The sequence below is a fragment of the Mercenaria mercenaria genome, chromosome 7, assembly GCF_021730395.1.
Source record: "Mercenaria mercenaria strain notata chromosome 7, MADL_Memer_1, whole genome shotgun sequence".
In the NCBI taxonomy this organism is placed as follows: Eukaryota; Metazoa; Mollusca; class Bivalvia; order Venerida; family Veneridae; genus Mercenaria; species Mercenaria mercenaria.
Window position 1 is genome coordinate 3,833,874 of NC_069367.1, and position 20,234 is coordinate 3,854,107.

At 36.5% G+C, this 20,234-nt stretch overlaps 1 protein-coding gene across 14 annotated transcripts in view; it reads right to left on the reverse strand.

Annotated features, from left to right (window-relative positions):
* Window positions 1–775: 775 nt before the first annotated feature.
* LOC123555116 (serine/threonine-protein kinase 26-like) overlaps window positions 776–20,234 on the reverse strand; it is a 59,990-nt gene continuing 40,531 nt past the window's right edge. For 9 of the 14 annotated variants that reach the window (XM_045345714.2, XM_045345715.2, XM_045345711.2 and 6 more), the window contains 4 exons: window positions 10,247–10,375; window positions 4,193–4,291; window positions 2,395–2,603; window positions 776–1,526 (listed from right to left, as the gene is read on the reverse strand). In XM_045345714.2, the coding sequence (XP_045201649.2) occupies window positions 1,517–1,526; window positions 2,395–2,603; window positions 4,193–4,291; window positions 10,247–10,375 (447 nt within the window). In that variant the 3' untranslated portion in view covers window positions 776–1,516. The remainder of the gene's footprint in view (window positions 1,527–2,394; window positions 2,604–4,192; window positions 4,292–10,246; window positions 10,376–20,234) is intronic. The other 5 variants (XM_045345717.2, XM_045345722.2, XM_045345721.2 and 2 more) reach the window with 2 other exon arrangements.

Sequence of the window (20,234 nt, forward strand, 5' to 3'; positions counted from 1 at the left end):
GTACAAAAGGGGCCAAAAATCTTGCAAAAAGCAAGATGGAGTTATGTTTCTTGCTATACAGGGTCAGCTTATGATGGTGAACAAGTATTCCAAGTTTCGAAGCAATAGCTTTGATAGTTTAGGAGAAAAGCTGACCTAAACATAAAACTTAACCAGGCAACGCCGACGCAGACGCCGATGCCGACGCCGACGCCGACGCCGACAACCGCTCAAGTGATGACAATAACTCATCATTTTTTTTCAAAAAATCAGATGAGCTAACAAGCAAAATAATGTATTCAAGATTCCTTGTTAAGATTGTCATTCTCCAGTATTTCTAGCTAAACAAATATTTCCTTAACAGACAAATTTAAGTTAAACTGAGGTAAACATTGTTAATTAAAATTCAACTTGCCAAGAAAATTTAGACTTTTCTAGTGTATAGTCTTAACCTATGAGTAATAATAACATAATAGTATATGAGCCGTGCCATGAGAAAACCAACATAGTGGCTTTGCGACCAGTATGGATCCAGACCAGCCTGCGCATCCGCGCAGTCTGGTCAGGATCCATGCTTTTCGCCAACAGTTTCTCTAATTGCAATAGGCTTTGAAAGCGAAAAGCATGGATCCTGAGCAGACTGCGCGGATGCGTAGGCTGGTCTGGATCCATGCTGGTCGCAAAGCCAATATGTTGGTTTTCCCATGGCACAGCTCATATGTTATATATGTATATATAAAACGTAAAAATCCACTGTAAAATGGTCAGGTAATTCAAAGTTATGTCAATACTTCAATGCTTTCAGTGATGCCTTTAATTTACAAATGAATTTTTTACAAATGACTTTGTCATTTTTTTTTTAACCTTCAATATATACTAAAGTGCATCGTCACGGGTTCTACACAGCAACAGATGATATTTCATGAATATTGGCACATTACCTCCATCACACAAGTAATATGAATTATTAAACAGGAAATCCAGCCAGCATTCCGCAGGCTCTCTCCTTCCTAGTAATTATGGAATCGTTTTCCAAGTAGCGGCAACATATACCGAATAGTGGAATCGTTAAGTGAGTACATTTTCTTAAAGTGACTACCCTACTTGGTTAATGTTGTTCAGACAGCTTTAGCTACACACAAATCCGAACAGAAACACTTTCTTCATATGATAGAACACTTCTGTTTGAATATATCCTGTCTTCATAAAGATTTCCCGCTATTAGTCTTTCACGTCAATTGGCACATTGCTTTTGTTGTCTAGTTTTCTTTTTTACAAATTCCACTTGGAATACATATTGAAATAGATTAAAACATAGTAATAAGCCACTAACTGTGGCCACATGATAAGTGGCAGGGTAGGTAACCCTGCATGGAAGGCAAGGGAACTAACTCTACTGGTAATATTGGATACAGCTGGTTCCCCAGTTCTGTGATCGCTGTGCAGCCTGCACCCAGCTCAAACTTGGTACGAAGATATATGTACACTTTATGGAATGGACAGGTATAATGGATGATGACAAACTCTTCACGTTGTACTACACTGGTCTGAAATTTACAACATTCATTCTGTTAGGGTTTTAAATTGTCATTTTCTAATTTATGAACGATTAGCAACACAAATGTCATTTTACATAAATCAAAGTTAATTTGCAGGGATATAACCAATTTTTTTTAAAAAACTGTCAATAATAAAGATCTAGCAGAAGTATCTAGTACTAAATGAGCCGTGCCATGAGAAAACCAACATAGTGGCTTTGCGACCAGCATGGATCCAGACCAGGCTAGCATCCGCGCCATCTGGTCAGGATCCATGCTGTTCGCTAACGGTTTCTCTGATTACAATAGGCTTTGAAAGCGAACAGCATGGATCCTGACCAGACTGCGAGGATGCGCAGGCTGGTCTGGATCCATGCTGATCGCAAACCCACTATGTTGGTTTTCTCATGGCGCGGCTCAAATAAAAATGAAATGAAGGAATGTTTGAAACTCAAAAAAACATTTCAGCGGTTTTATTTTATGCATTTTCCTTGTGTGCATAACCAAATATGGGGGTTATCGTTTTTCAACAAATTGTCAGTCATATAAACAAGTGTCTACTTGTAGCAGCAAGCACAATGCCCACCTCCATCTTTATATAGTGCTGCCTAACTGGAGTATCACGCCCTGGACATGTGACACGATACCCCACCCAATCACATTATACTGACACCGGACTGGCCAGTTCTAGAACTATCTTCTTAATGCCGAGCGCCAAGCAAGAGAATTACACAGTACCATTTTTCACATCATCTCATCTACATGACTTATATGAACACACTGCCTAATGATCTCAACCCGATCTACATGACTAACAAGTGAGCACACATTAAATATTGATATAACCCTGATCTACATGAGTCACATGTGATCTCACCTCTTTACTTTATCCACTGCACGTCTTATGTCACTGTCCGACATTGTAAGACTACCGAGTTTGCTAAGGATGCCAGTCACCAGCTCATCAGCAATACCGGGACACGACCTCTCGGCAAGGTCAAAAGCATTCTTCAACTCTTCAGCAGCCTCCGTTCTCTGAACTGGACGTCCGTTACGTCTATAATCTTCCCTATACTCATCTTTTAACTGAAAATTGCAATAGAACATACAGTGTGGTTTTTTTTAATCAATTATAATAAATTAATTTCTGGTGTATGTACACATGTTTCATACCTTTTGATTAATCATAATGGGAACAAGTTCAAGTGCTGATGCTGCAAATTATGAATACAGGAAAACCTTACCTGAGAAATCAATAGGTTGTGATGACCATATATGGTGCACCTCAATGGCTTTACAAGCCAGTTATAATGGGAGAATAATTTACATGAAAGTGTACAGGTACCAGAATTATATTATGTGAAAAACTATGCAACCGATGGCTTAAATGCATGTCTTCTGTGCTGCAATTGAGACTCTGTCAAGAGCCATAACTCTGGAGCTATTATAGCAATCTGACTCATTACCAAACTTATCCATGATTAATAGCCGAGAAATTATTTTTATGTCTCATCTGCAGAAAGGAGTATAATTCATGTAGCTAAAATTGTGCATAATATATTTCTTACCTGTACAAGTAAACGGTTATAATCAATGTCTTACCTGTGCCAGTAAAAGAAGTATGATATATATGCCTGACCTGTACAAGGACATCTCTGTCTCACCTGTACAAGCACTGAGTATAAGCTCTGTCTTCCTGTGCAAGTAAAAGGAATGTAATCTGTCTTACCTGAACAAGTAGTGAGTATAATCTCTGTCTTCCTGTGCAAGTAAAGGGAGTGTAATCTGTCTTACATGTATCAGAGAGTGTAATCTGTCTTACCTGTACAAGTAAAGGGAGTGTAATCTGTCCTACCTGTATCAGAAAGTGTAATCTGTTTTACCTGTACAAGTAAAGGGAGTGTAATCTGTCTTACCTTTACAAGTAAAGGGAGTGACATCTGTCCTACCTGTATCAGGGAGTGTAATCTGTTTTACCTGTACAAGTAAAGGGAGTGTAATCTGTCTTACCTTTACAAGTAAAGGGAGTGTAATCTGTCCTACCTGTATCAGAGAGTGTAATCTGTCTTACCTGTACAAGTGGAGGGAATGTAATCTGTCTTACCTGTACAAGTAAACAAGAGTGTAAAGTATATCTTACGAGTACAAGGGAGTGTAATCTGTCTTACCTGTACAAGTAGAGGGAATGTAATCTGTCTTACCTGTACAACTAAACAAGTGTAAAGTATATCTTACGAGTACAAGGGAGTGTAATCTGTCTTACCTTTACAAGTAAAGGGAGTGTAATCTGTCCTACCTGTATACCTGTACAAGTAAACAAGAGTGTAAAGTATACCTTACGAGTACAAGTAAAGGGAGTGTAACTTTTGTCTTTCCTGTAAAAGTAGAGACTATAACCTTTGCCTTACCTGCACAAGTAGAGAGAGTATAATCTTTGTTGTACCTGTGCAAGTAAAGGGTGTGTAACGTATGTCTTACCTGTAGAAGTAGAGACTATAACCTTTGCCTTACCTGCACAAGCAGAGAGAGCATAATCTATGTCTTACTGTGCAAGAAGTGACTGTAGTCGTTATCTTACCCACTATTACCTATACCTTACTGTGCGAGTAAAGTGAGTGTAATGTACGATAACCTATACCTTACTGCGAGCAATGAGAGTGTAACATATGCCTTACCTGTACAAGTAGAGGGAGTATGGCAGTTGTTAAGCTGACAGACAACTGTGGCATATCACCGACAGATCCTGGGCGGGGAGGCTTTGGCTGCACTGGAGGCTGTGTAACACAAAAAATACAACATGTTGGTATGTTATGTAACTCAAAACTTATAATACCTATGTGAAACAAAATATCAAAACACATTATTTGTAGCGGAATTAAAAAAATCATTCATTAACAACTTGGGTACATCTTATGTTTTAACACAAGCAATTGTACAGAAATAAGAAGACTTAAAATATAATCAAAGTTCAATGTACATGTATTTATACTATGTAATGATACAATAATAGAATACTAAGGGTGATAATGGTTAGTTAGAACTGTCCACTGTGATCATCACTATAAGAACTTGTAACAAATTTAAACCGATTTGAGCTGAAAAAAAAATGTGATAGAAAGTTACCATGTGTAAACCATTAGTTTAACATTATTACACAAATTCCCATTACCAAGCCAAAAAAAAAATTAACAAAAGGATAGACTCAACACTGCTAAATGAACCTTTGAGGTTAAACTGGCATCTAAGTACAGTCAATATAGATCTTCTATATTTTGTTGATGTTTTAAGATGGCCAAAAAAATAAAATATATAAACACTTGTATATGTAAATTTAAAAATAAACAACAACGGCATGCAACAAGTTAACACCATCTTACAAAAAACCCAAAAGTTCTAATCTCACACAAAATCATAAGTAAGAAATAAAAAAAGAGGGTTTAATTTACTAAAGAACATTTTCAATAATATACTTGTACATGTTTTTATCAGCACAGTAATTCTCATAGTTAAATATAAATAATACAAGAGGACCATGATGGTCCTGAATCGCTCACCTCTTCCCACATGACCCAGTTTTGAGTATGACGTCGTTTTTTCTATTATTTGACATAGTGACCTAGTTTTTGAGCTCATGTGACCCAGTTTTGAACTTGACCTAGATATTATCAAGATAAAAATTCTGACCAATTTTCATTAAAATCCATTGAAAAATATGGTCTCTAGAGAGGTCACAAGGTTTTTCTATTATTTGATCTATTGACCTAGTTTTCGAAGGTACGTGACCCTGTTTTGAATTTTACCTAGATATCATCAAGGTGAACATTCTCACTAATTTTCATGAAGATCTCATGAAAAATATGGCCTCTAGAGAGGCCACAAGGTTTTTTCTATTTTTATACCTACTGGCCTAGTTTTTGACCGCACATGACCCAGTTTCGAAACTGACCTAGATATCATCAAGGTGAACATTCAGATCAATTTTCATGAAGATCCATTGAAAAATATGGCCTCTAGAGAGGTCAAAAGATTTTTCTAATTTCAGACCTACTGACCTAGTTTTTGACCGCAGTTGACCCAGTTTCAAATTTGACCTAGATATCATCAAGATGAACATTCAGACCAACTTTCATACAGATCCCATGAAAAGTATGGCCTCTAGAGAGGTCACAAGGTTTTTTTTATTATTTGACCTACTGACCTAGCTTTTTAAGGCACGTGACCCAGTTTCAAACTTGACCTAGATATCATCAAGGTGAACATTCTGACCAATTTTCATGAAGATCCATTCAAGGGTATGGCCTCTAGAGAGGTCACAAGGTTTTTCTATTTTTAGACCTACTGACCTAGTTTTTGACCGCACATGACTCTGTTTCGAACTTGACCTAGATATCATCAAGATAAGCATTCAGACCAACTTTCATACAGATCCCATGAAAAATATGGCCTTTAGAGAGGTCACAAGGTTTTTCTATTATATGACCTACTGACCTAGTTTTTGAGGGCAAGTGACCCACTTTCGAACATGACCTAGATATCATCAAGATGAACATTCAGACCAACTTTCATACAGATCCCATGAAAAATATGGCCTCTAGAGAGGTCACAAGGTTTTTCTATTATTTGACCTACTGACCTAGTTTTTAAGGCACGTGACCACTTTCGAACTTGACCTAGATATCATCAAGGTGAACATTCTGACCAATTTTCATGAAGATCTCATGAAAATATGGCCTCTAGAGAGGTCACAAGGTTTTTCTATTTTTAGACCTACTGACCTAGTTTTTGACCGCACGTGACCCAGTTTCGAACTTGACCTAGATATCATCAAGATGAACATTCAGACCAACTTTCATACAGATCCCATGAAAAATATGGCCTTTAGAGCGGTCACAAGGTTTTTCTATTATTTGACCTACTGACCTAGTTTTTGATGGCACGTGACCCAGTTTCGAATTTGACCTAGATATCATCAAGATGAACATTCAGACCAACTTTCATACAGATCCCATGAAAAATATGGCCTTTAGAGAGGTCACAAGGTTTTTCTATTATTTGACCTACTGACCTAGTTTTTGACGGCACGTGACCCAGTTTCGAACTTGACCTAGATATCATCAAGGTGAACGTTCTAACCAATTTTCATGAAGATCTTTTGAAATATATGGCCTCTAGAGAGGTCACAAAGTTTTTCTATTTTTAGACCTACTGACCTAGTTTTTGACCGCACGTGACCCAGTTTCGAACTTGACCTAGATATCATCAAGGTGAACATTCTGACCAATTTTCATGAAGATCTTGTGAAATATATGGCCTCTAGAGAGGTCACAAGGTTTTTCTATTTTTAGACCTACTGACCTAGTTTTTGAAGGCACCTGACCCAGTTTCGAACTTGACCTAGATATCATCAAGATGAACATTCTGACCAACTTTCATAAAGATCCCATGAAAAATGTGACCTCTAGAGTGGTCACAAGGAAAAGTTTACGGACTGACGCACGCACGCACGCACGGACGACGGACGCTGCGCGATCACAAAAGCTCACCTTGTCACTTTGTGACAGGTGAGCTAATAAAACAGCGGCTGATTAAAAAAGAAAAAAAAATGATTTAAACGTAAAAATGGAATATAAAGCAGCTTGCCTATCTTTGGAAAAAAAATCCTTATACAAAAAAAGTATTTAGAATACAAAATCTTAAATTATAAAATAACACAATGGCTTTATACTATACATATGATATTAAAAGCGTAGAAGCTTACCAAATACCTCAGTAAACTACAGACCTTTAGTGTACCAAACCAACATAATACTACATACGGTAATAAAAACATGCCCTTTTCCCAAACAACATCATTTCATTTGGGCCCAAAATATACCAAATCATGACACAATATTGCAGTGTATTTACGGGACAAAACTAAAACTTCTTTAAAATATTTGAATACACATTAATATATCTATATTTGTAACGAAAATGCATGTACACGCTGACCACTCAAAGTTGCAAGTGAATGAGATAAAATCTTAAGTAATTCAGAGGTTCAAGCCATTCAAACATTAATATGGCCGGGAACCACATTTATCGCTCTAATTAGCCAAGGTGCACGTGCTATCGATGCTCGAGCCTACTCCGTTTCACTGTATTTATCGAACATATGAAAATTCTTTCCAGGGTCCACGCTTCTAGGCGACGTGAGCGAAGTGGTCGCTCTTTTTCTGATGACTTCGCTCTGTTTGTACAGAAAAGCGAAAAACAAGTCGCCCTAAAATCTGGCGCCCGAGGCAGTTATCATACATGTATATATCACATCTATCAGCTTCTAATCATCTTGTAAAAACATTACATAATCAATTAGCGAAACATATCCCGTTACGGGTTGTGGACTTCACCTGTCAACAAAGTATGCTCCGCCTATCACCGAATATCGTTAGGATGATTTTAATTGGTCGAAAACTTTGGAAACACCAATCAAACGAGGCGAAACAAAATTGCCTTTAATTGATTTTGTGCATCACGGATAAAAAGTGTGTGCATCACGTGTGAAAACAAACAACTAAAAACTGTCAAAAGTAGGGTAAATAAAAGCAGAAACACAAGTATGTCGGCGCAAGAGTCAGCAGCTGATTATAGGATGATAGCCCATCGCAAATTGACCGATAGAGCCTAAAGAAAAGCTCTGAATAATAACCAGAGTTGTTCGTAATGTATGGTTTTAATTGCGGCTGCCAGATGTAAATATCCGTGTTATACACAAATTAAATTGAAATTCAGACAACAGATATTTAATTTCAATCAATAAAAATCAATCACAATCAGTTTTAGATAAGAACACATTAGCTTTTATCTTTTTGTAAAAGTTTTTTGAAAACGAAAGTAGGCTGTCAGAATGTCTGCTCGCGGTGACAACTTGTCGGTATTTCATGAACATTTTTCTTAATTTTCTCCAATAAAAGGTATTGTCATTGTAGACTTTAATATCAGATACTGTCCTGTGCTGTTAAATTATCTTTGCATCATCACAATTTGTGAAATATATTCTTTAGACTGCAGAATTGGGCAATGCTTATGAGTGTATCAGTATCCGGACATAAAATTTTGGATATCCGGATTTTGACCAGCTGGGGTTTGAAACAGGGGTGTGCATGGATAATAATTGAAAAAATAATTTTCTATTGTTAGTTTTGACTGGTGGAAGGAAGATGAGCCTGGCAAATCGCACTGTGTTATATGTAGACTGGCAAAATTTGATAAAGCATATGCAAGGGGTCATGACACATGAGCCGAACAACAAATCACACTACACATGCCTGTTATAATACTGATGCTGATTTAGTATTATTCATGAATGTTTCAAATGACTGCATAAATACATGTTCACTGTGTGTGTTTGTATTTGATACTTGGCATTTTGTACTTATAAGTAAAATATGTGTTGTTTTGAAATGTTATTCCTTTGTGTTGTACATGTACCATCAAAACTGTAATATACGGTTTAATTAATGACTGTTTTGACCCGCAGCCTCACTTCTCCCTGTTCTGAGAAAACTTCTCCCTATTTTCACTGAAGGGAGAAGTCACTTCTTCCAATTTTTCTGGGCTAGCTTGAACCCTGCTTTCAACAACTTTTCAAGCGCTGACTCTCCTGTAATAACCAGAATGTACATGTATCTGTACTACCAAGTAATATAAATGCAATATTGACAATACACACTAATACAGATATTTTAAAGCAAAAATGCAAACCTATATATATATATATATCATAACATCATGCTGCCATTCATATTTCTAGCTAAAAGAGAATATATATAATTATATACGATAGCAACCATACAATAACATAATCAAATATCAGATACCCCAATAAATACAAGGCCGTATTCCAAACAGCTTCAATCACAACTATCTTGTCAGATTATTTCATATAAAGGTAGCCGACCCTTAACTTTTACACTGCTAAATTTCTAAAATCGACTGGTCTATCATGAAATTTGTGCAGCACCACTTTATATTATTCAAAGGGCTGTTTAAGGAAGGTACGCAGTGATGAAGCCACAGATTATATTTAAAGATTGTTTTAATAATTACAAGTTACTATAACAATATATGATTTTTTTTTGTTTGTTTAACATTGAAGATACAATAATTATAGTTCATTTGGCGACTTTTCATCTTTTGATAATGGAGAAAGACCCCAGGTGTCCCTCAGGGCTTTCTTTCAGGCGTGAGTGGGCACCTGGGTAGCACCACAGACTTTTTCTAAACCAGCCCAGGAAGGCTTTCGCACATGAAAGAATTCAACACCCTAAAGGAGGATTTGAACCCATAGCAATTCGAAGCCAGCTACATCAATCAATCTGTCACAGAGGCCGGGACCTTTGTGAAGCATGCTAAAGCAAATGCTAAATTTGCTGCCAATACTACTGCTGCAAGAATATTTATGCATTTTCTTTTTGCCATACCATGACAGTAAAATGGAAATATGGGTTCAAAAACCTTTCTCTGGATTTCAATGAAGTTCCCTGTTAACCTTGTAGTTAATTGGGGTATCCGATTATATAACAGCGATTGTTTCCGACTGCCAGTTTGTTAATCCAGTCCACAAAATGCCTGCAAGATGAACATGCTCCATGCGTAACAACCATGCAGTTACAAAGATATAACAGTTACAAAAATGGCAATACATTTATAAGTTACAAGTGCGTTGCTCGGGACAGGTTCCAACTTACTTGACCGCCAACGTATCTGTGCGGTGAACCCTCATGCCCACTACGCATGAGGTATGACTGACTGGGCGCAGTTACATGAGACGGGTGATGGTTTGGTATATCATACTGGGACTTGGGTCTGGAAAACTGCTAGAGAAAACACAGACAATACTCGGGTAAGCTAACGAAACATCGACTCAACAAAAACATCGACAACAAAAGATTGCCCCCACATTCAAACTAGGTCAGCATCTTTTCAACATACAGTCAAAACTTCAGTTAGAAGAGATTAAAACATATACAAGGCTGTGAAAGTTTAGATAAGGTAACAAGAAATTTAATGAGTGGATTTTCATCAAAATCTGAAGAAAAAAAAATATCTTCAGAAAAAATAGATAAAATGTCTGAAAACATTCAACAAAAGTGGAGAAAAAAATCTGTAAAATTGATTTCTTTTAGCGGATACCATAATACCTATATATTTGCGGTGGGCCTATTTTTTGTGGTATGCTACCTGGGTCAATCCACAATCATTATGAATAAATACAATTTCCATTCATTTTATTATCAAAACTAAAAACCAAGAATTTGCATCCTCCGAAACTAGCCATTTTGGCCAAAACCATAAAATTTCACGCCCACAAAATAAAATGAATTCACAGTAATCAAAAGCCAAAGTAATCATAAGCATAAGACTATAATAGCATTTATAGAACATTAAAGTGATTGGAACCAACAAAGTTTTGTTTTTATGTTCATTTTGGGTTTAAACGCTGTGTTTCAACAGCATTTCAGTTATATAACATAACCAGTGTTCCTGGATTCTGTACCAGTACAAACCTGTTCACAGCAAGTAACTGCCAACTTCTCCACGTGAACCAGAGGTGGAAGACAAAATGATTTCAGACACAATGTCTTTTTTCAAATCGTCACAGAGAACATACGCTGCGCCCGGGGGTCAAATTCACAACCCCACAATCTGTAGATCTGTACTCTCCCTATGGAGCTAAGCAGGCAGACTTTTTTTGGATTTTTTTTTATCTATCTATTTTTTATGAGGAATGGGATCCTACAAAATGAGCACCCCCCACCCCCACTTAAAATTAACTTTCTAATGCTCTTTTTGCTATATAACTAGTCTACACCTAACTCCTGGAAAATCAATTTCTGATGCCACTTCATAACACATAATTTTTTTTTATTAAACTAATAATGTCAGTAATTTTAATTCATTCCAAAAGCTAAATGCCAACAGCTTCATCAAGAGAAGTTCTGTACATAGAATGCTTGATGACCTTTAACTGTCACTTCTGTTTTATACAGCTAAACATGCCTAAGCTGTCACCTGTCTTAAACAGCCATTTGCCTTAAGCAGCCTAATCAACAAACTTTCCAAAATGACTTTTTGTTCTAACTTTAACCTGTCTTAAACAGCCACCTGCCTTAAGCAGACCAATTATCTCAGTCCTTTAACTGGGTACTTTAAAAAGTTACTGGTTTTAACGTCACATCAACATAATTATAGGTCATATGGCTACTTTCCAGCTTTTGTTAATGGGCGAAAAACTTCATGTGCCCCTACAAGCATTATTTCATCAAGGGCGGGCATCTCGGTAGAACAACTGATCTTCTTTAAGCCAGTGCGATGTCTTCCTCACATAATGCATTCTACGCCCCGAGTGAGGTTAGAACCCACTCAGGTGAGGGGCAAGTGATTCAAAGTCAACAGCTGTAACCATGGCAACGTAGACCCATGGCTGCTTAATACAGGTTTCACTATACAATATTCAGCTGTTGCAGTACATTTTGTGTAATCTTCCCAACATCTTCAAAATTGGCTATATCAACATACAGACATTAACAGATGCTTCTATAAAATCAATTCGCAAGCAGAAAATGAATAAAAGCTATACAATGGCTTTGGATCTGATACCTAACAAATGTATTTATGTGATGTATGAAATATCATCATCTAAATATAAACACACTATTGTCATAACTATACAGTCGGATTGAAAATAACACTTCCAGCAAAGATTACACATCTTACATGACTGCATCTGCAAAACTTGCAAATATCTGAACAACACAAGAGGTTTCAGGATGCATAATGAGTATATGCCTGCTTGTAGAACACTACTTTTTTTAGTCATCCATGGGAAATTGTTCGAAATATTTCATGGAGTTACATTTTACACGTTAATCTACACGTTTTTATCTTCAGATTTACATTAAGCAAGCACATTTTGACGTCAACCTACACATTTTAGTCTTTGTATTCACATTTTTACATGTGCTTTCTACACATTTAAGTTACACAAGTACATTTAAATGTACCTTCTACACATCAATCTATACATTTTAAACTTCGTACATTTTGAATGTGCCTTCTACATGTAAATCTACATGTTTTAATCTTTAGACTTGCATTTTACAAGCATAATTTGAATGCAAACAAGTAAATTGCATTAAAACTATGACATTCTAAATTTTTACACCTCAGGTGCTTGAATTAAAAAAAAAAAAAAAATCCTTAACATACCAACAACTTTTCAAGTATAAAACAACTATCGTCCTTACAAAAATAATGGTCCTAAATACAAACTTAAAAATCACTAATATTAATTTGTGGGGACTATTTCTTTTTTGTGTAGATTCAATTGTTGCACTGATCCACAAAATTAAACCCTAACGACCAAGTGTAATTTCCATTCATATTATGTTATCTTGAAAAGTTATATCCACGAAACAGCCATTTTGGCAGAAAATCCACAAGATTCCATTTTGCAGCATACCTACTTTGCCAGAAATGTCATTTTCCGTCAGACTATGCAAGTCATAAAACTGCTTACCCACATTGTAAAATAATCTACACAGAATCAACAATAATTTACTTCTGTACATGTTTACATGTCTGTACTTATTTAATCACTGTTAGAAAGGTATGATGATGATATATATATATTATTATGTACATGTACATACAAGTGATTGGTCAGAGTAATTAGGTGATTAGTTAACATATATAATATATATGTTACACATATTTTACATTCTGAATTTTGGTTATATTTGAACTTGATGTAGGATATACATGTTGACAAGTGACACAAAAGACTTAAATATACAAAAACATGAGCCGTGCCATGGGAAAACCAACATAGTGGGTGTGCGACCAGCATGGATCCAGACCAGCCTGCGCATCCGCGCAGTCTGGTCAGGATACATGCTGTTTCTCCAATTCCAATAGGCTTTAAAAGCGAACAGCATGGAGCCTGACCAGACTGCGCGGATGCGCAGGCTGGTCTGGATCCATGCTGGTCGCACACCCACTATGTTGGTTTTCCCATGGCACGGCTCACATCTTATTATAACTATTCTCTCTGTCTCAGCTCATATAAGACATTCTTTAAAGATATTCACTGCCCATCTTTTGTTAACATATTTTATCAATAAAATATTTATTTCAAATGCCAAAAATACTCATCAAATGTATTTAACTAACCTAAATGTACAATATAGTTGTGTATGTGAAGCTACATTCATAACTTAAAAATCATACAGTAGCACTTATATTAGTAGTTTAGAAAAACTTCCAGTCTTTTTTTATTCACAGTAGGCATTTTGCTTCCCTATAATGTATGAGGTGTGTACATTTTAAAAACTAACATTCAACATGCGCAGATCCAGCCAATTTTCTCAGAGGGGGTTCGACCGACCCCTCACTATCACTGACAAACATGTGTCTTTATACACTAAATAATTTGATGTGGTATTTTTTTTGTGTGTGGATGCTAACTGTTTACAAGTACAGGGTTGCCAATTGATTTTTGTTGAAGAGGCTGAAATAGAAAAGTAGCCGACCAGCTATGGGGAGTGGGGGTGGGGGGTGTCTGGGGGCATGCCTCCCTGGAAAAATTTGAAGTTCAGCGCTTCATTTCCTGCATTCTGGGGCATTTTAGGAGCATTTAAGAACACCTTTTCCATTGCAATTTTATATACAATATACCCCTTATTTTCACAATTTTATGAGCTCACCTGTTAAATTTGGGAAAAATAATAAAATTAAGTTTTCTTAACGGTAAAATTCTTCGTTTCTTTGAGATAATTAACATAAATATGAATTACATCCAGGTCGTATGTAGCAGCAGCCACATACGCTTTGAATGCGGTCCTAATGTTACCTTTTTGAAAAACCATTTTCTTTCCTTCTTCTCTTTTTTTTGGTGACTTTCCAGGGGAGGTCCAGACCCTCCCCCACCACCACCCCCACCCCACTGGATCCGCACATGTCCAAGACTGTTTACATGCAGGAACATGTTATCTTATGTTTATACAAGTACCATGAAGTAAATGTATAATATATTTTCAAGTATGAAATCTGGGTTAAGTATACCTTTAATCAATAAAATTAGTTGAACCATCTTAACCAACCAGAATGGGTCACTCACTTTGCTGGCTGCTTAATACAGGTTTGACCATATTGCAGAAAAACTGACTAAGTGGACCAACAGAAATACTATTGAAATGGCATCCTAATTGCATTGAATCAATATAAAATTTAATGTATGATGGAAATCGAATGATTATGCAACTAAAATGTTAGTGAAACTATGAGATGACAAGCTGCATCTGAAACATGACAAATGTGTAGCCAATCAGAATGCTTGTATGAGGAAACAAACATGACTGTATAGCCAATCAGAATGCTTGTATGAGGAAACAAACATGAGTGTGTAGCCAATCAGAAAGCTTGTATGAGGAAACAAACATGGCTGTGTATGCCAATCAGTATAAGCTACAAGACTGAATTCTTTTGCCAAATAGGCAAATTTCAGTATCAATTAACATTTTCATAACTGGTTAATAAACGATATTTTAAACTCAACAACAGCACCACCTTGCGGGTGCTGACGCTCTTCTGATTTTTTTTATATAATAGAAATATTGAATACATGATTTTCTATGATTAAAAAGGGCCATCATTCTTGCAAATAGCAGGATAGAGTTATGTTTCTTGATGAACAGCATCCGCTAATGATGGTGAAAAACTGTTGCAAAATTCAAAGCAATAGCTTTGATAGTTTATGAAAAAAGTCGACTTAAACAAAATATTCAACCAAGAAAACTGATTTTCCAAGTCCAAAAGCGGCAATAATTATTGCAAAAAGCAGGATGGAGTTATGTTTCTTGCTGTACAGGGTCAGCTTATGATTGTGAACAAGTGTTGCAAGTTTCAAAGCAACAGCTTTGATAGTTTAAGAGAAAAAGTTGACCTAAACATAAAACTTAACCAAGAAAACTGATATTTTCTAAGTCCAAAAGGGGCCATATATCTTGCAAAAAGCAGGATGGAGTTATGTTTCTTGCTGTACAGGGTCAGCTTATGATGGTGAACAAGTGATGCAAGTTTTAAAACAATAGCTTTGATAGTTTAGGAGAAAAGTTGACCTAAACATAAAACTTTACCAAGAAATCTGATATTTTCTAAGTACAAAAGGGGCCATAATTATATCTTGCAAAAAGCAGGATGGAGTTATGTTCCTTGCTGTACAGGGTCAGCCTATGATGGTGAACAAGTGTTCGAAGTTTCAAAGCAATAGCTTTGATAGTTTAGAAGAAAAGCTGACCTAAACATAAAACTTAACCAGGCAACGTCGACGCCGATCAAGTGATGACAATAACTCATCATTTTTTTTTTTCAAAAAATCAGATGAGCTAAAAATCAATATTGTTTTTATTTTTGACTTACTCCTATACTACTGTACATACATATAAAAATAATTACAAACACAAGAAAGCTGTGAGAAGATCCGTAGCAATTTGTTACGATTATAAAATCCTTCATCAAAAAGAACATTAAAGATGTGCAACCATTTTTTTTTCTACGACCACCTCGAAATCTGCACAGAGACCCATACACCCAAAGAAGCTGTCAGACACAAATACAGACATGAACAGTCCCTAAAACAACAGCTTTAGTATAACTGTGCTACAGCGAAAGCTTTCAGAATGAAAAGAACTGCCACTGTGTATCAACCAAACTTATATTTCATGGTTCAGTTTAAAGGTTGCTCTTGAGAGACCCTTTGTTCTATCAAACAGTGACAATCTTTTACTTTAAGAATTTGCACATTTTACAGCAAAAGCCTTTATCCTAAGATAATGTGGGATGTTTGAAAAAAAGCCTTGTAAATGCTAAACACTGAACGCAGATTTCGCTGTAAATGCTTAACACTTAATCATGAACTTTCTTTATCAATATTATATTCGCATAATTATATACTGTAAAAATCATCTAATTTCATGGGCAAGAAATCTCATAAATTTCATGATTTTGGTCAAAATTGCAATTTCACAAATTTGTCAAAATGGCAATTTCATGATTTCAGTCAAAATGGCAATTTCATAATTTTGGTAAAAATGGCAATTTAATGGTTTTGGTAAAAGTGGCAATTTCAAAATTTTGGTAAAAATGGCAATTTCATGGTTTTGGGAAAAGAAACTACTGTATCAATTCAGTCAAAAATGGCAATTTCGTTGGGATATGAATTTGTGGATTTATACTTTAAAATAGTATTGAATGGGAATTTACTTGTTTGTTTGGATTAAATTTTGCAGATAAGCTTAACAATGAAATCAGTAAAATTAGTCAACCATGAATATTAATGGTTTCACAGTACTGCAAGAATTTTTTTCTATTTCCAGCCAAAATATCCAACTGCCAAATAATTATACAATTTCCACTATTTTCTGAAAATTATCAATTTTAGTCCTTTTTTAAACATCCCACATGTGAGTGACATAACTGTTGAATTTTTCTTTTTTTGCTTTAGAATTTCAGTATTCCAGTGATATAAGTCAACTTTTTCAAGACCAAAATAAACTAGAAAATGCTTTTGAAAAAAAGCGCATGTCTCCCCCAATGCAAAATCCTATAGGCAAGAAGTCAATAGGGGTCAGGAGCGAGTCAAAGAGACACTGATGGTTGGCTGCAATAGGGATCATCTACTTGGCATGTCCAGTCATCCCGCTAAATTTCAACTCTCTTGGCCTAGTGGTTCTCAAGTCACTGTTCAGGCTCCTGTGACCTTGACCTTTGATCAAGTGACCTCAAAATAAATAGGGGTCATCTACTCTGCATGTCCAATCATCCTATTAAGTTTCAACATTGTAGGTCAAGTGGTTCTCAAGTTATTTCCAAAAAATGATTTTACATGAACAGGCCACTGTGACCCTGACCTTTAATACACTGACCCCAAAAACAATGGGGTCATTTACTCTGCATGACCAATCATCCTATTAAGTTTCAACATTCTGGGTCAAGTGGTTCTCAAGTTACTGACCGGAAATGGTTTTCAATGTTCAGGCCCCTGTGACCTTGACCTTTAATGGAGTGACCCCAAAATCAATAGGGGTCATCTACTTTGCATGAACAATCATCCTATGAAGTTTCAACATTCTGGGTCGAGAGGTTCTCAAGTTATTGACTGGAAATGGTTTTCCATGTTCAGGCCCCTGTGGCCTTGACCTTTGATAGAGTGACCCTAAAATCATTAGGGGTCATCTACTCTGCATGACCAATCATCCTATGAAGTTTCATCATTCTGGGTCAAGTGGTTCTCAAGTTACTGACCGGAAATGGTTTTCAATGTTCAGGCCCCTGTGACCTTGACCTTTCACAGAGTGACCCCAAAATCGTTAGGGGTCATCTACTCTGCATGACCAATCATCCTATTAAGTTTCAACATTCTGGGTCAAGTGGTTCTCAAGTTACTGACCGGAAATGGTTTTCAATGTTCAGGCCCCTGTGACCTTGACCTTTAATGGAGTGACCCCAAAATCAATAGGGGTCATCTACTTTGCATGTACAATCATCCTATGAAGTTTCAACATTCTGGGTCAAGTGGTTCTCTAGTTATTGATCAGAAATGGTTTTCCATGTTCAGACCCCTGTGACCTTGACCTTTGATGGAGTGACCCCAAAATCAATAGGGGTCATCTACTCTTCATGACCAATCACCCTATGAAGTTTCAACATTCTGGGTCAAGTGGTTCTCTAGTTATTGATCGGAAATGGTTTTCAATGTTCAGGCCCCTGTGACCTTGACCTTTGATGGAGTGACCCCAAAAACAATAGGGGTCGTCTACTCCAGCAGCCCTACAACCCTATGAAGTTTGAAGGTTCTAGGTCAAATGGTTCTCCAGTTATTGCTCGGAAATGAAGTGTGACGGACGGACGGACGGACAGGGCAAAAACAATATGTCTCCTGGGGGAGACATAATAAAATTGATAGCTTTCATTGTGAACAGGAGGTCCACAAAGGTCCAGTAATATATCGCTCACCTAAGTTAACAGAACAGCACAGTTTCTTAAATGACTTAAGATATTGTTCAGACAAACATTCTGACAATGTTTCATGTAGATCAGGTAGAAAATCTGGCCTCAAGAGTGTTACAAAGTTTTCTTTGATTTGAGCTAGTGACCTACGTTTAACTCCCAACTGCTAACTTGACCAACATTTCATCAAAACAACATTTTATCAAGATTACTTAGATAATGAGGCCTGAGAAGTGTAAACAAGATTTTTGCATGATCTAACCCAGTGACTTAGTTTTGACCACAAATGATCAGTGACCTAGTTTTGACCACTGATGATCACATTTCAACCTTAGCCTATGTTTGATGAAGACAATAAAGATATCTATCTGTCTATCATGTAACTCAGGAAGAAAATGTACAATATATGGAAAGTGTTCCCATTATTGCAGTGTCCAATACAGTGTCCTAGTTTCTGACCCCATGTGATCAAGTTTCAATTTATTTATTTGGGTTTTACGGTGCAGCAACACAGTATAGGTTATATGGCGCCAAACAGGACTACAAGTTTTGGTTTCACATCTCATTTACATCGAAATAAAAACATGAGGCATGGAATCAAAATTTGCATACCTGCTGGAATCACAGAGTTACAGCAAAACCAAGTGTTAAGACCCTATTAGTCGCCTCTTACGATCATGCAAGGGTAAGGCAGTGGTTCCAGTTCTTTTCATACACAGATCGTCCCAGAACCACACCAGGCGATCAAGTTTCAAACTTGACCTAGATTTCATCAATACAGTCTCAATGAAATAAAGTACAAAATATAGCCTCTGTTGCATAGACAAGGTTTTTCATCGATTTGACCTCATAACCTTGTTTTTGACTAAAGATGACCCAATTTTGAACTAAAGCTATATTTTATAAAAGACAAACATTCTGATGAGGAGGTTTCATGAAGATCATGCAGAAAGTTTGCTCTTTACAGAGTTTATTAGGTTTTTCTTTGATCTGACCCATTGACCTAGTTTTTACACCATTTGACATGGTATCAAATCTGACCTAGATTTCATTAAGAGAAATATTCTGAAAAGGTTTCAAGAAACTCATGTATAAAATGTGGCCTCTAGTATGTTAACAAGGTTTTTCTATGATTTATCTAATTTATTCATTTATTTTGTTGGGCGCAGATATAGGTCATATGGTAAATTTTCAGCTTTGATGGTGAAGGAAGACCCCAGGTGCCCCTCCGTGCACTATTTCGTCATGAGCGGGCATCTGGGTAGAACCACCGACCTTCCGTAAGCCTCAAACTTGTTAAAGGTTTTGAGAGTAACATTTTTATGAAGTTTCATTAAGATTGGGCCAAAATTTTGTGAACTGTTAATGATACAAGACAACGAACACAGGGCAATCACAAAAGCTCACCTAACAAGAGGACCATGATGGTCCTGAATCGCTCACCTCTTCCCACATGACCTAGTTTTGAGTATGACGTCATTTTTTCTATTATTTGACATAGTGACCTAGTTTTTGAGCTCATGTGACCCAGTTTTGAACTTGACCTAGATATTATCAAGATAAAAATTCTGACCAATTTTCATGAAGATCCATTGAAAAATATGGTCTCTAGAGAGGTCACAAGGTTTTTCTATTATTTGACCTATTGACCTAGTTTTCGAAGGTATG